General features: G+C 44.6%; 1 protein-coding gene across 4 annotated transcripts in view; it reads right to left on the bottom strand.

Annotated features, from left to right (window-relative positions):
- The window catches only part of CDH4 (cadherin 4), a 464,287-nt gene that overhangs the window by 23,107 nt on the left and 428,924 nt on the right, over nucleotides 1–12,256 (bottom strand). For all 4 annotated transcript variants that reach the window (XM_080403647.1, XM_080403648.1, XM_080403645.1 and 1 more), the window contains one exon: nucleotides 1,949–2,134. In XM_080403647.1, the coding sequence (XP_080259773.1) occupies nucleotides 1,949–2,134 (186 nt within the window). The remainder of the gene's footprint in view (nucleotides 1–1,948; nucleotides 2,135–12,256) is intronic.

Below are 12,256 nucleotides of genomic sequence, written 5' to 3'. Positions count from 1 at the left end.
ATGTGGTTCTTTGCATTGTGATCGCTGTGGGTTACACAACAGTAGAAAGTCAACACCAGCATCAATGGTGTCTCGACAAATCTGCCCTGCTTTTTGACTGCAAGTTCTGAATCAGGGATGGCTCATTATGCAAAGTCCTTGTGTAGCAGTGATGACCATGTAAATCTGTTGTTCACTTTTATATGCCTTTAAACTACAGTCATGACACTTCGCGAGATTAAGAATAAGGGGTCCACTCCTGTCTGCAGTGAAAACGTTGGGATTTCGATTTCAGACTGGCTGATGCTGTCAACAGAAGTTAAACTCTTGCATTTTACTTTGTTTAGTGTTTTCTTTTTAAGCAGAAAATATATGCATACGGATACATGTATATTTACATACATATATGCCTCCACATACACAGGGCTGTAACTACTGCTAAGCTTGAAGAGGTTTTGTAACGTTGCACCAGAGAAGGCTGTCAACCGTCATTACAGAGCAATAAAGAGTGATAAATAAAAGGACCTTGCTGAAATACCATCTAGCAGGTAAGATGATGTCTCCCTCAAAGTTTCAGCAAAGTGGCATCTGCAGACACACACACAAACCTTACGGGTCAGCGAACGGGACACGCTCACAAGCTCACACGTTCCTACCAGTGTAACCTCACTGGCATTTCACTGATGTCATTTTCCCTAATACCCAAGCTGTATGTATTAATAATGACTGTAACTAATTAGCTACAAGGGAGCGGTGGTCTTTTTTTCACCACACAGCTATTCGTGAATCACGTTATTCTTTAAACATTAGTGTTTCTTCTTAAGTTGTTAATTAAAACTTTTTGTTAGAGAAGGCCAGACTTATCAAAAGATGCAGGCTTTATCCATCACAGCACGTATTATCCTTTTGAGGTGCAGTGCACAGCACATGCCATGCAAGCTCCTATAGATCACAGCAGCCTATTTGTGACACCTTCACTTTTTTTTTTTTTTAGTCAGAGGGAGCATCCACAGGCATCTTCTCTGGGAAGAGATTCAGTGAACACCGAATGGGTCTGTCTGTGTGTGAAATGACGGCAGAAGCGTTCATTGCCTGGACTGCTGGCCTCAGGAACTGGAGAGGAAGGAAATGCTGAAATGAAGATAAAGCCTTGTTCTTTGCAGGCAAGCAGGGAAACAGCATTTGATACCTGCAGATATCTTCAGGGTTCCACCTCACCTAACACTGAGGGCAACGGATGGAGGAAAGAAGGGATGATGGATATTTACAGTCTTATTTCTCAGAGTCTTTGGACAAGATTCTCTGCGGATTTAACCTGGGAAATGGCTTTCACCTGAGTGGAACTATCCTGAGCTGAGGATCTGTCCCACACTGTGTGTTTATCACTTGATACTAGGAAGAGGAAAGTTTCTCCAACTTTTCTCTGCCAAGCAACTCCATCGGAGGAAAACCTTTCCTTCTGTTACCAGGAAATTCACTCCTGCAATCTCTCCTCACTCCCTCCTTTCACAGAGGATCACTTGGCTGATCCCCTGCAGTGAAACGCCGCTCCTGTCTCACAGCTAACAGGGAGTTTTCTGGCCGAGAAAGGAGAAGGTGCAGCCTCTGCCCTAAAGCTGCCAGGCAGCACAGGGCTGCACAGCCCAGGTGCTCTTCCCTCTCACAGCGCTCAAAAAGCTAAGGAAGAGCAGGACACGGAGGTCAGGCTTGGATGCTGGGAAGAGCGTTCAGCACGTGAGTTTAGGAAAGCTTATGGTGGGTTGGGCTGAGCTGGGAAACCCTGAACCAGTGGCATACGCTTGGAGCCGAAGTATTCAGGACTCCTGCACAGAGATGGGGAACAACAGATCTGAGCACTCATATTCCCAGGCAGAGACGGCATGAAACAACTGCAGGCTTCTGGTGATCCTTGTGGCCTTAGCTAGCTGAAAGGGTGACAAAGATGGATTTGCTTTGGCTTCCCCCTTACCTTCACAACGGTTACCATGCCTTCGTTGGTGACGGGGTCTGTCCGGATAGTGAAATGGCCAGAGGGGTCTCCGCTGATGATGCGGTAGATGGCATTCCAGTTGGGGGAGTGAGGCTGGTCCCGGTCCATCACTGTCAGATTTGCCACCACAACTTCCACTCTGTTCTCAGGAACTTCTCCCGAATACTGTAAAGGAAAGACAGGAGCGGTCATGGTGGGAGCTTGCTGCTGGTCCTCACAGGTACCTCTCCTCCCCCCTACATCAGCACGCCAACTGGTTTTCCTATTTTTTTCCTTTGAACGTTTTCCCAAACCTTTCGAAGCCTAGTTTCACCTCTTAGCCCAAAGGAGAACAAAGCCGCTATCACCCAGCCACTGCCCAAGTTTCAGTAAATCCTCGAAGTAAACGAACAAAAAATGTCCCTGACATTCTCATTCAGATTCAGCAATCAGACAGTTAATGTCAACAGCAGGTACAAATGGCAGACTACAATGTGCATTTTTTAGGATGACTATATCCCTTTAACCTGAGGCATTTTGCCTCACTCAGATTTCAGTGATGGCATTTTATTGCTTCTTCCGTGATTTTATTTAATTTTCTTTCTTTCTTGCCCTTGATTTGATTTTGTCTCATTATTTGAAGTGTTTCTTGTGATCTTGCCACAGCCTTTCCTGGTGCTTAATTCGCTCACTTAGCACTGATTTTCATGGAGCATGTCCTGTTCAGGCACATCCTGATGCATTAGCTGCATTCTTTTCTGCTTCCCAGTCCTTGATTTATCACATGGGTGATCAGGGATCCTGGCCTGCGAATACTTCCAGTGTTCAGGGCTCACAAGCTGCCAGTAAGACACATTCCCAAATTTTCAACTGCCCTCATCTCTCAGCATCGCCTATTAGCAGCACTTGCAAATCAACACTCTGATTGACATATGGCAAATTAAACACTGGGGAAACAACGGGAGCGGCTGGCTCCAAGTCTGCCACTGCAATCCTGGCCCCAAACTGCAGGAGACGAGCACTTCCGAAAATCTGTCTTTTGGTGTGCACAAATGCCAGGTTATATAAATGATAATAAATCATTCCTTTGTTAGCACAAGAGTCCCTTTCCACTCCTAACCCTTCCCCATCCACTGGAGCCCTTCAGTTACGTGTGCTTATATTTAGTACATATTATTCCACCACTGACAGCAAAAATATTCAATCTGCCTTATGTTAACGTAAATTTAAATTCGCCCTTTAGTGGTATCCTGAATGGCATTTTGCCCTCCTTTCTGTTATGCACCTGTCCTAAACAAGTTTTCATTAGTGAATGCAGATGGCATCTCTTTCCAGCCATGCTGAGTGGTGAGGAAGAACAGTGGGAAGCTGCAAGATAATTCTAATTCTAGTACATGCTACAGATCTTCTTTTTGCTTTATTTCCCATGATTTCACTCATTCTTCACCCATTCTCTTGCCCAATTTGGAATCCCTGCAGCACACAGCTAAAGCAGGGGAAATATCATATGGAAATTTATCAAAAGCCTCTTGAAAAATCCATTAGATTATGTCATATGTACACTCCTATTATCAACCTTGTCTGAAACCCGCTCCAAAGAACTGAAGGAGATTAGTTAAGCAGGATCGTCTCGCACTAAATCCACATTAGTTATCGCCCATTTCATTAAATTAATGTTGTATGGCACGCCAGCAACGACAAGCTGATGAGCCCCCAGCCTCTTTTAGGAGGGGGTGGCACTGCTAACATCAAGGCATCGCATTGCCTTTTCAAAGGAGTTGAGCACTTTGTGCAACCACCTCAAACCTGTCACCCAGGACCATGTTTTTTTCCACCTGTTGCTACCGGGCTTGTGCCTTACAGCACCAAACAGAATTAACCCATCAAGAGCAAGCCATCGGCTGTATTTAAGACGTTTCAGAGGGCCAGCCCCACAGGCTGCCGAACCCCTTTAGTGTGTCATAACCCAAGTACTGCCGACGAGTTTGGGTTACCGGGAAAAATCCCACAGAATTGCCAACAGATTTTACAGCAGCCCGTGTAAAAGCCATCACAACATCCATTTTCAGCCCGTAGTAATAAAAGTTTACTACAAGACGTATTTTAAAAATATGAGGTATATTAAAAATTATAAATACACAAGCACATCTCAGTCTAAAGCCTGGAGGAAGATCGCAACAGATCGTAAAGGTTTTCCATTAGGGTAAACCCCACAATGCTAGGCACAGACGGTGCAATCCAGGAGTTCATCCAGTTGTTGATATCTATTAGGTACAGTTAGGGAGTATCAGTCCCAGGTAGCACTGAGGGAGGATGTTGTCTATTATGCTTAAAAAGCCAAATATTTTTCTGATGAGAACAGCACCTTCACTGGAATCACAGAAGCCCTCAAAAGACACCCAGGTTAAGAAGCAGATCTTGGAGAGATGCATCATGAAGAACAGAACAAGTTTCAGCAGCTACACAGCAGCAGCTACTGGGAATCCAAACCGGAGCCTGTCTTTCCTCCTTCTAACACTCCCCCACTATCATTATTATAAGTAAATGCTGTAATGTGTACTGTCCGCAATTGTCTTTACCTTTAATATAATTAAGTAATGACATTAAATTACATCTGCTAAGGGAAGGATGGCAGCTTTAAAGCTACCCACACTCCTTTGATGTCATTCCTTCCCTACCCTGGAGTAATTCAGGATAACGAACAATGCCATCTTTCACTACGCTGCTTTTCAGCATTCCCTGTGCTGCAAGTTATCTTTCATAAGATTACAATTGATTTTCAAATAAAGAAAAACACATCTATTCAAACAAGGTAAAACAATGGGCAATGAAGGAGCTGCTGGAGTAAACATAAGATTGATAAAGCAGTTCTTGACCTACACTTGTAGCATTTACACATATTCCCCTGTATTTCATTTAGCTTCACTTTCAATTATTGTGTTTGAAGTCCTTAATTACCAGACTGCTTTTTTAAAGACCATTCACAAGGATTTCTATGGCTGATTGTTACACACTTTGCTTCCCTTCTCAGATAAGGATTTGTCCTGAACCTGACATGTTCTTAAATCCTTGAATTCTGTAGCATCTTTCTTCCTCCCCTCCCATAAAAGCCCGTGCTGGCAAAAGTCCTTCTCTCATTTTGCTGGAACTGGCCTGTCTGAAGTCAAGCCTTGCTGAAAAGGTAATAATTCATTCTGATTTTCAGGTTGCTTCAGATTATACTACAATTGGTTAATCCCAGAGTTTGTCTTTCATCTCACTCGGTACCTGACAGCATATAAACACGCAGACAAGTATCACTCTGGAGGAGAAAGGGATTGACGTGGGGAGACAAATGATGAATTCACACAATGACTTGACTTTGTGCAATAAATCTGGGTTCTGGGTGGTGAAGCCTTGCACAGCAGAGCAAAACCAATTAGCTCACTGCAGCCACTCCTAGGGAGGCGTGGAATTGAGATGGATGAATACAAAGATAATTATTCAGGCTTGCTTCTAAAGGGAATTCCTTTCTTCCAATGTTCGTTCTTTTTTTTTTCTAGCTGGTTGTGCTAAAAAGCAAAGACTTGTTCACGTGAATGTCTGCAGGAAAGATTTTTGTGTTGTCTCCAAGATTTGCTAATGATGATGCAACATTTGTTATAGGCAGAAGTAGTTTCTGAAGGCTGAACTGCCTGGAGAAACAGTGATTTATGACCTATAGCTATGGATTAATGCAGAAGAATAAGGGCACCTCAGTCCTCTTATTAGACTCTGAGCCCTTCCTCCGACAGCTATGACTGCTGAAAAGTGCTGCATCTTCTCCCTAGCTCCCCTAGGCTGAGCGAAACTGAAATGAGAGCAAGAGAGCACACGTGTGCCCATGGCATGGGGTGTCCCATCCCTCACTGCTTTCTGCTGCCAGGCCACCCCCATCAGGCAGCGAGCTCTGGATCCGAGGGATGCGCAGCCAGGGAATCCCGCACAGAGAGGGCTGCACATGCCCACGCAAACGGTGCGAGCAGGCACCCAGCCTGAGCACCAGCCCGCAGCTCCTCCATGCTTAGAGGCATACTCCCAACCACCGGCAGGCATCCCAGCCAACTGTTTACCTTTTCCGCACAATATTTAACAAAGACACTTGAATAGCAGGCAAATTAATAAACAACTGTGGTCCGGTTGCAGCAATCTGTGAAAAATAGGAAAAAAAAGACGAAAATCTCCTAATAAATCATTAATTGTGATGTGCCTGCCCAGCTGCAGCGCGGAAACAAGCAAATGCCATCCTAATTGATTGCTTCTTATTCCATCTTTATAGGCCTGCATTTTTTATTGTGGGGGTTGAATAAGCCCAGAGGTGTAAAAAACCTCTAGATTGTACTGTGTATCTGCCAACTTGATATTTAGATCAATAATCCTCTTTTTCCCCCCACCTACTCCTACTACCGGTAATTTAGCTTTTCTTCCTAGCAGCCTAATTGCTGTTTTCTTAAGCCTTCCTATCAATTCTCTGACCTTTAATTTCCAATATTGTTTGCTGTATGGATGACTGTGCTAGGTCTGCAAGTTATCCCACCCCCCCCCACCGTACAGGTCAGACATGGCCATCAGCCTCCGTGGCGATCAAACAGCGAGCTCCACGCTCCCGCTCCACCGGTGCTGTGGCACAGACTGTGAGCTCGCTTGACCCCCCCCCAAATTGCCATAAAGTCAGGCATATTTTGCAAATCAGGTTTTGAGACGCTCATGTCTTAATCAGGTTTTATTAAAGAACTGCTCTGTCTAGTGTGGCCTCGAACGATGATCACTTTAAGTACCAACGTCCTCACTTTTTTTCTGAGGCAGCCCACAGCTCCCTTGCTTTGCTTTACACCAGCCAGCAACCCCTACGTAAGTCTCTCTGCCATTGTTTTCAGGCTCATGCCCACAACACTCCCTGCACTGCAGCGTCCCTGCTCCAACTTTGCGTTCACCTGGACCTACCCCACAGCCCGTCCATGTACGCCGATCACACTTCCGACGAGTTATATGCCATGTGGCAAATGCTTCCCAAAATGTTATCCGTAAAGCCCAAGGCGCTGCTGCCAGCTTGCGGTTCTGCTCCACGTTCCTCGCTCAGGAACGACTTGCTCGGGCTGCAATGCTGGCTCAGAGCCATCGGGCAGCACCAAGCCCTGCCCATCCAAGTGGGGGGAAGCAGTGACAACAAGCTCACCGACTTCTAAAGGATGCTCTGGACGTTCTGCCTGCATCTTCAGCGATCTGTGCTATTAAAATGCCTCACCTGCCTGCGAAGGAGCTCTGACAGCTCAGTGCTGGTGTGGGGGAGCCAATGCACCCGCCGCTGCACTAGGGGTTTCTACCAGACTGTTGAGCGATGCTCAGCGTGCCACTTCCATCTCTGCTGGATGAGTTTGGAAAATACCAGTTTGGCACTTCTGAAGCTGATCTTATGAAGGGATATAGACAACCCCTGCCGTGTTCCTGCAGCTGATGCCACCCATTGGCTTTATGCTTTGTCTTTACTGGCGTTGTTTTTTCATCTCAAGTAACGACTGGTTTTGGATTAAATTACAAGATCTACTCTTTGAATATGAAGACAAAGCAGGAACAGAGGAGAAGAAAGCAATACCCTTTCTTTCAGAAGAAGTAGAAGAAAACCCTTTCATTTCAGACTCTACGGTGTGAGGAAGGAACGTGCAGGTTTCACCTTGGTTCAAAGACTCTTAAGAGTACTTGCCAGGAGTTCAGAGACAAGAGCACATAATAGTAAAAGGATATTAAAAAAAAAAAAAAAAAAGTAGTTTGCATGTCTGAAAATGAGTACTAATTTTTTTTCATTATCAGATGTTACATTCTTGTGCCAGTATGAAAAGATGCCACAGAAATGATGACACAAGACACTATTCTGCTGCAAGATAACCATTTCCAGATAAATATATCTTATGAAATGAGGTTCGAAGTTTGCATAGAAATTTAGATATTTTATAAAAATGCATTACAACACAAAGGAGCTTTTTACAACGTTCATATGAAAGGTTTAAAAAGAGATTAAAATTATGTCCTTGGAAAGGCATATAGCCTTGTCAAGAAAAAAAAAAAGTCTACATTAACCCCGCATAGGAAAGTTGTACTTTATCTGTATTTCAAAGGCTATAAAGAACCACTTTAATCAACCTACTTGACTTTGGGACTTGCACGTCTCACTGAAACTCATGAAATCTGGCATAGTGTGGTTTCCAGAACACAAAAGCCTTTAATCTGTAACCCGGCACTCTGGTACATTCAAATCCTGATACTATCTCCTTGTTAGGAGCTAAAATTGTGTATTTATCCAAAATGGGATCTCATCTCGTCTAAATGATGTAGCCTTTGCAACAGTGACCTTTAACAATGGTTATACTCAACAATAAAAGATTTTGTCACGAGCCAGTGGAAACAGTATATGTTAAAATTCTGATCTGATAGCACAGCCTTTTATTTTCCAGTTTTAGACAAGAATCCTTTGAACATTTCATTTGCTCTCTTGTCTAACATACCTTTGTTTTTTGCCTACAGAATGAACAGCAGGAAAAGGTAGCTGATACCCTTCCGCAGACTATTTGATTGTCAGGTGTAATTAGTAATTCTATCTGTTAAATAGAGGCATAGATTTTAAAACAGCTGGAACTGCCTACAAAGCTTCATTTTCATAAAAAAAATAATTATATACATTTATATAATAAAACATTTTTGCACAGATACATCATTGCTTTACAGTGGTTGACAGCCCTATGCTTCCCTTCAGCTGCAGAACCCAAGGCAAAGTGACTTGCTCATGTCTCCCAAGGCAGCTGTAGAACTGGGGATGGAGCTGTGTCCTGCCCTCCACTGCCCGTGTTGGGTCCTGAGAACATAATTAATTCCTGTGTTACTTGATAAACCCATTAGGGCAGCCAGGATTAGTCTATTGATCTCCCCAGTGCATTGCCATGTAGCCCTGTGATCCCCGCTGAGCTCCCCAGATGGAAAACCTCCCGGACGGAAAGGCTGGCAGCACCGTGTGCTGGGGTGAGCCGCATCGCCAGCACCGCTCTGCACCACATCAGCTCCGGCTGAGGAACCTGAGGGGTTTGTACAGCTGGGGGAAAAAAAAAAAGAAAAAAAAAAAAAAAAAGGCCGAAAGAACAACCAATTGTAAAGCTCCACCATCCCCAAAGGCCAGCAGTGGTTCGGATATGGTGACCTCAAACTGCCAAAGCAGCAGGAAGACAGCTTTCCAACGCACAGGCTGTGCCATGTCCCCTTATGCTCTAAAATAACCCTCTTCCTTAAAAGAGGACAGAATTCATTCATTTGGTGGCATGTTAAACTTCACATTTCTTTCCCCTTCACACTGCAAAGTAGCAAAAAACCATACTGTTTTGAACAAAACTTAGAAAACATGTTTTTCCTGATTTACATGAACTGTGTGACAGAGTTCAGCTCCTAGGCAAGCAAGATATACTTCACAGGTCTGACTGTACTTCTTCATAAAACTTGTATAGAAGAGGATGTTTCATTTCAGGCACCTGGAATACAGTTTCATAAAGAAGGGCCTTAAGCTGGTAAGTCTCATTTAGGATTTTCTGATTAACTGCCCACTCCTAATAATGAGTTTTTGTTTTATTTTTTTTAGATTTTAAGGCATATAAAAGCTGCTCATGTGTCGCAGCACTCTCCAAACTATCAAGCTGCGACAAGGTTTTTTACCACCACATACCAACACACTCTTCACGCCAGTCCCTCTGCTGCCTTCTCCTGGTCTCTCCTCACCCAGGGCATGTGTCCTCTCTCTTCTCTCTGCTTCTTCCTTCCCTCTCTTCCTCGGCTGCTCCCTCTTCATTTGCTCTCAACCACTTAACTTAACCAGCCACACCTGCACCTTATCTACATCGGCCAACCCACCGCCCCTGAAGCCAGCCCACAGTTGTGTATTATCAACGCTCATTAGCCCAGCTTCATTCCACTACACTCGTGTGCCTTTGGGATCTGGAGACAGATATTTGGGAAAGGGAGAATTTTAAGAGTACTGAAACTGAATTTTTTACGTGCACTATAATCATCCTGGTACTGAAGGTTTTAAGAAGTTCCTTGAGTAGCACAGCTCAGCCAGTCTGCACGCTGACTCCTGCTCAAACCTCCTCTTCACTGCCACTGAAATCTCTGTTGTTTTCAGATTAGTCTCAGAATTAGCACATGGGGATTTTTTTTTTCCTGACTTGATCTGAACACCACAATCAGGCTGTAGAAAACCTGCAAGGTCTGGTTATAATCAGGGTTCCTCACTGGACAGAGCATCCTTGTAGGAGAAAGGCACTGAAGCCTACATTTTATTCTAAAAGTGCTGCTACTGTGGTCTGAAGATGTGATTTTCTGAGCCGGTGCCACCACGGCTAAATTTTTATGTCCTTACTGCTGCATAAAATGTAATGGCGATGCTTGTTGGTGGGGGGAGAGCTTGCACCCACAGGGTTTGTGTGCCCCCACCTGCTCCTCTGTGCTGTGGCTTCTCTGAGGAGGGAATGAGGAGTGGGGGAGGCATCCCCACCTTGCAGGGGTTGCTGAACAGCCCATCTGCTTTGCAGACAAACTCAGACTGTTCGGCTGCAGCCCTGCCCTGAAGCAACCAGAGGAAACCTGCCCCTCCGAGCCCACCTTTGGAGAGTCCCTAAAATCACAGAATCACAGAATAGCTTGGGTTGGAAGGGACCTTTAAAGGAGCAGGGACATCTTCAACTAGATCAAAATCTGGCAACACAGAAAAATGCATGCCCGTCTGCTTACAGTAATTCAGAGCAGAGAATGAAGACTAAATTAAATTAAATGTTGTGTAATTCATCAGCCTTGCCATGAGAAAGAGGCTTCTTGCTGAACCTGTGTTTACAACGGGAAAGCCAAAGCGCATGTAGCAGAGAGATGCAGCGAGCAGCGGGAGGATGCTGGGTCACACGAAAGAGAGAGTCACTATATACTTGTAAATTTAGGAAGGAAAACGTTATCATTTCTTCTCTGTTATTTTTTTTGGTAATTAAAGCATGTTACTACACGAAGCTGAACAGTTTGAAAAACTCTACCACGCTCAAAAAAATCTATGTGAAACCTTTTAACTGTCCTCTGATTTTAACTCTGGCTGTTCTCTGTGTTCTGACTCTTTCTTCTACAATTGGGAAGCGTTAAGACATCCTGGACAGTTAGAAATATTTGATAAGAGGAAACTCACAGCACTACCAAATCCTTTACTAAATCTCCCTTTTTTTTTCCCCTCTCTCCCCCCAGCGTGTCACTGAAGATTTCATAAGTGAAATGTGCTTAATGAAATTCCAGATATATATCCTCTTAACATGACATCCCTTGGAAGCAACTGTTTTTAAGGCAACAGAATACTGAAGAATTAAAAACCTGCCGACCCAAGGAAGTTAGCTAACTTCAGAAGGGGATTTATTTCAGTGCCTCGCAATAACCGAGTTACAAATGTATTTAAACTTCTCAGCCTTGCATCAGTGCCTGAGATGCTGTGTACTTTTAAGATAATGAAATAATCCACCGCAAATGGGTATTTGCGTGGGACATCTGGCAGACGTGGAGACATACCTGCCAGGGCTGCACGGATGCCCTTGCCTGTCCAGGGACCTCCTGGATGGTGCAGGGTGTCTGCATCCAGGCAATTGAATTGGGCCCTCCAAGGCTGGGTCTGGGCTCAGGAGGAGAATATGGATATTTAATATTTAATATCCAAAAGCAGACAGAGGCACACAGTCTAGAAGAAATCATTCAGATTTGAGAGAAATGCTACAGGTAGATAAATATTAGACAAGAAATGCTGGTGTGGGTAGATACGTGGGATATAGGAGCATGAATATCTGATTTCTCCTTGAAATTTTAGCTTGACCAACACACCAGAGATGATGGGAATGGTGTCTAATCCACACACACCTCTCAGGCGGGGGAGACCACAGTGATTTCCATCACAGAGCAGGAAGGGCATTTCTCTGCAGAAGTTCCCTTTGCCTACGGACACTTTGTCCAGAACAGCTGGCTGCGTCCCACCTCCCACGCGTCCCAGCACCTCCTTCTCCTGGGCAATTCCCCCACAGCACTAGGGAAGGCATCGCCCTGGGATGTGGTCTGTGGCTTCTCCCTCAGATCCCATACACATTAACGAGGGAAGGAGGAGGAGGAGGACAGAAGTCCCTGCTAAATGAGACATTGCACCAGGACATACAGCGTTGCCAGATGTTGCCAGTGAACCGGCTCAGGACGAACGGGTTACGGCAAGCGACAGCCGTCGGTGCTGTCACACCGCGTGCA

Source organism: Falco punctatus, assembly GCF_963210335.1.
Source record: "Falco punctatus genome assembly, chromosome: 10".
Taxonomy (NCBI): Eukaryota; Metazoa; Chordata; class Aves; order Falconiformes; family Falconidae; genus Falco; species Falco punctatus.
The sequence above is the reverse complement of the archived record's forward strand: the minus strand, read 5'-3'. Positions and strand labels throughout refer to the sequence as shown.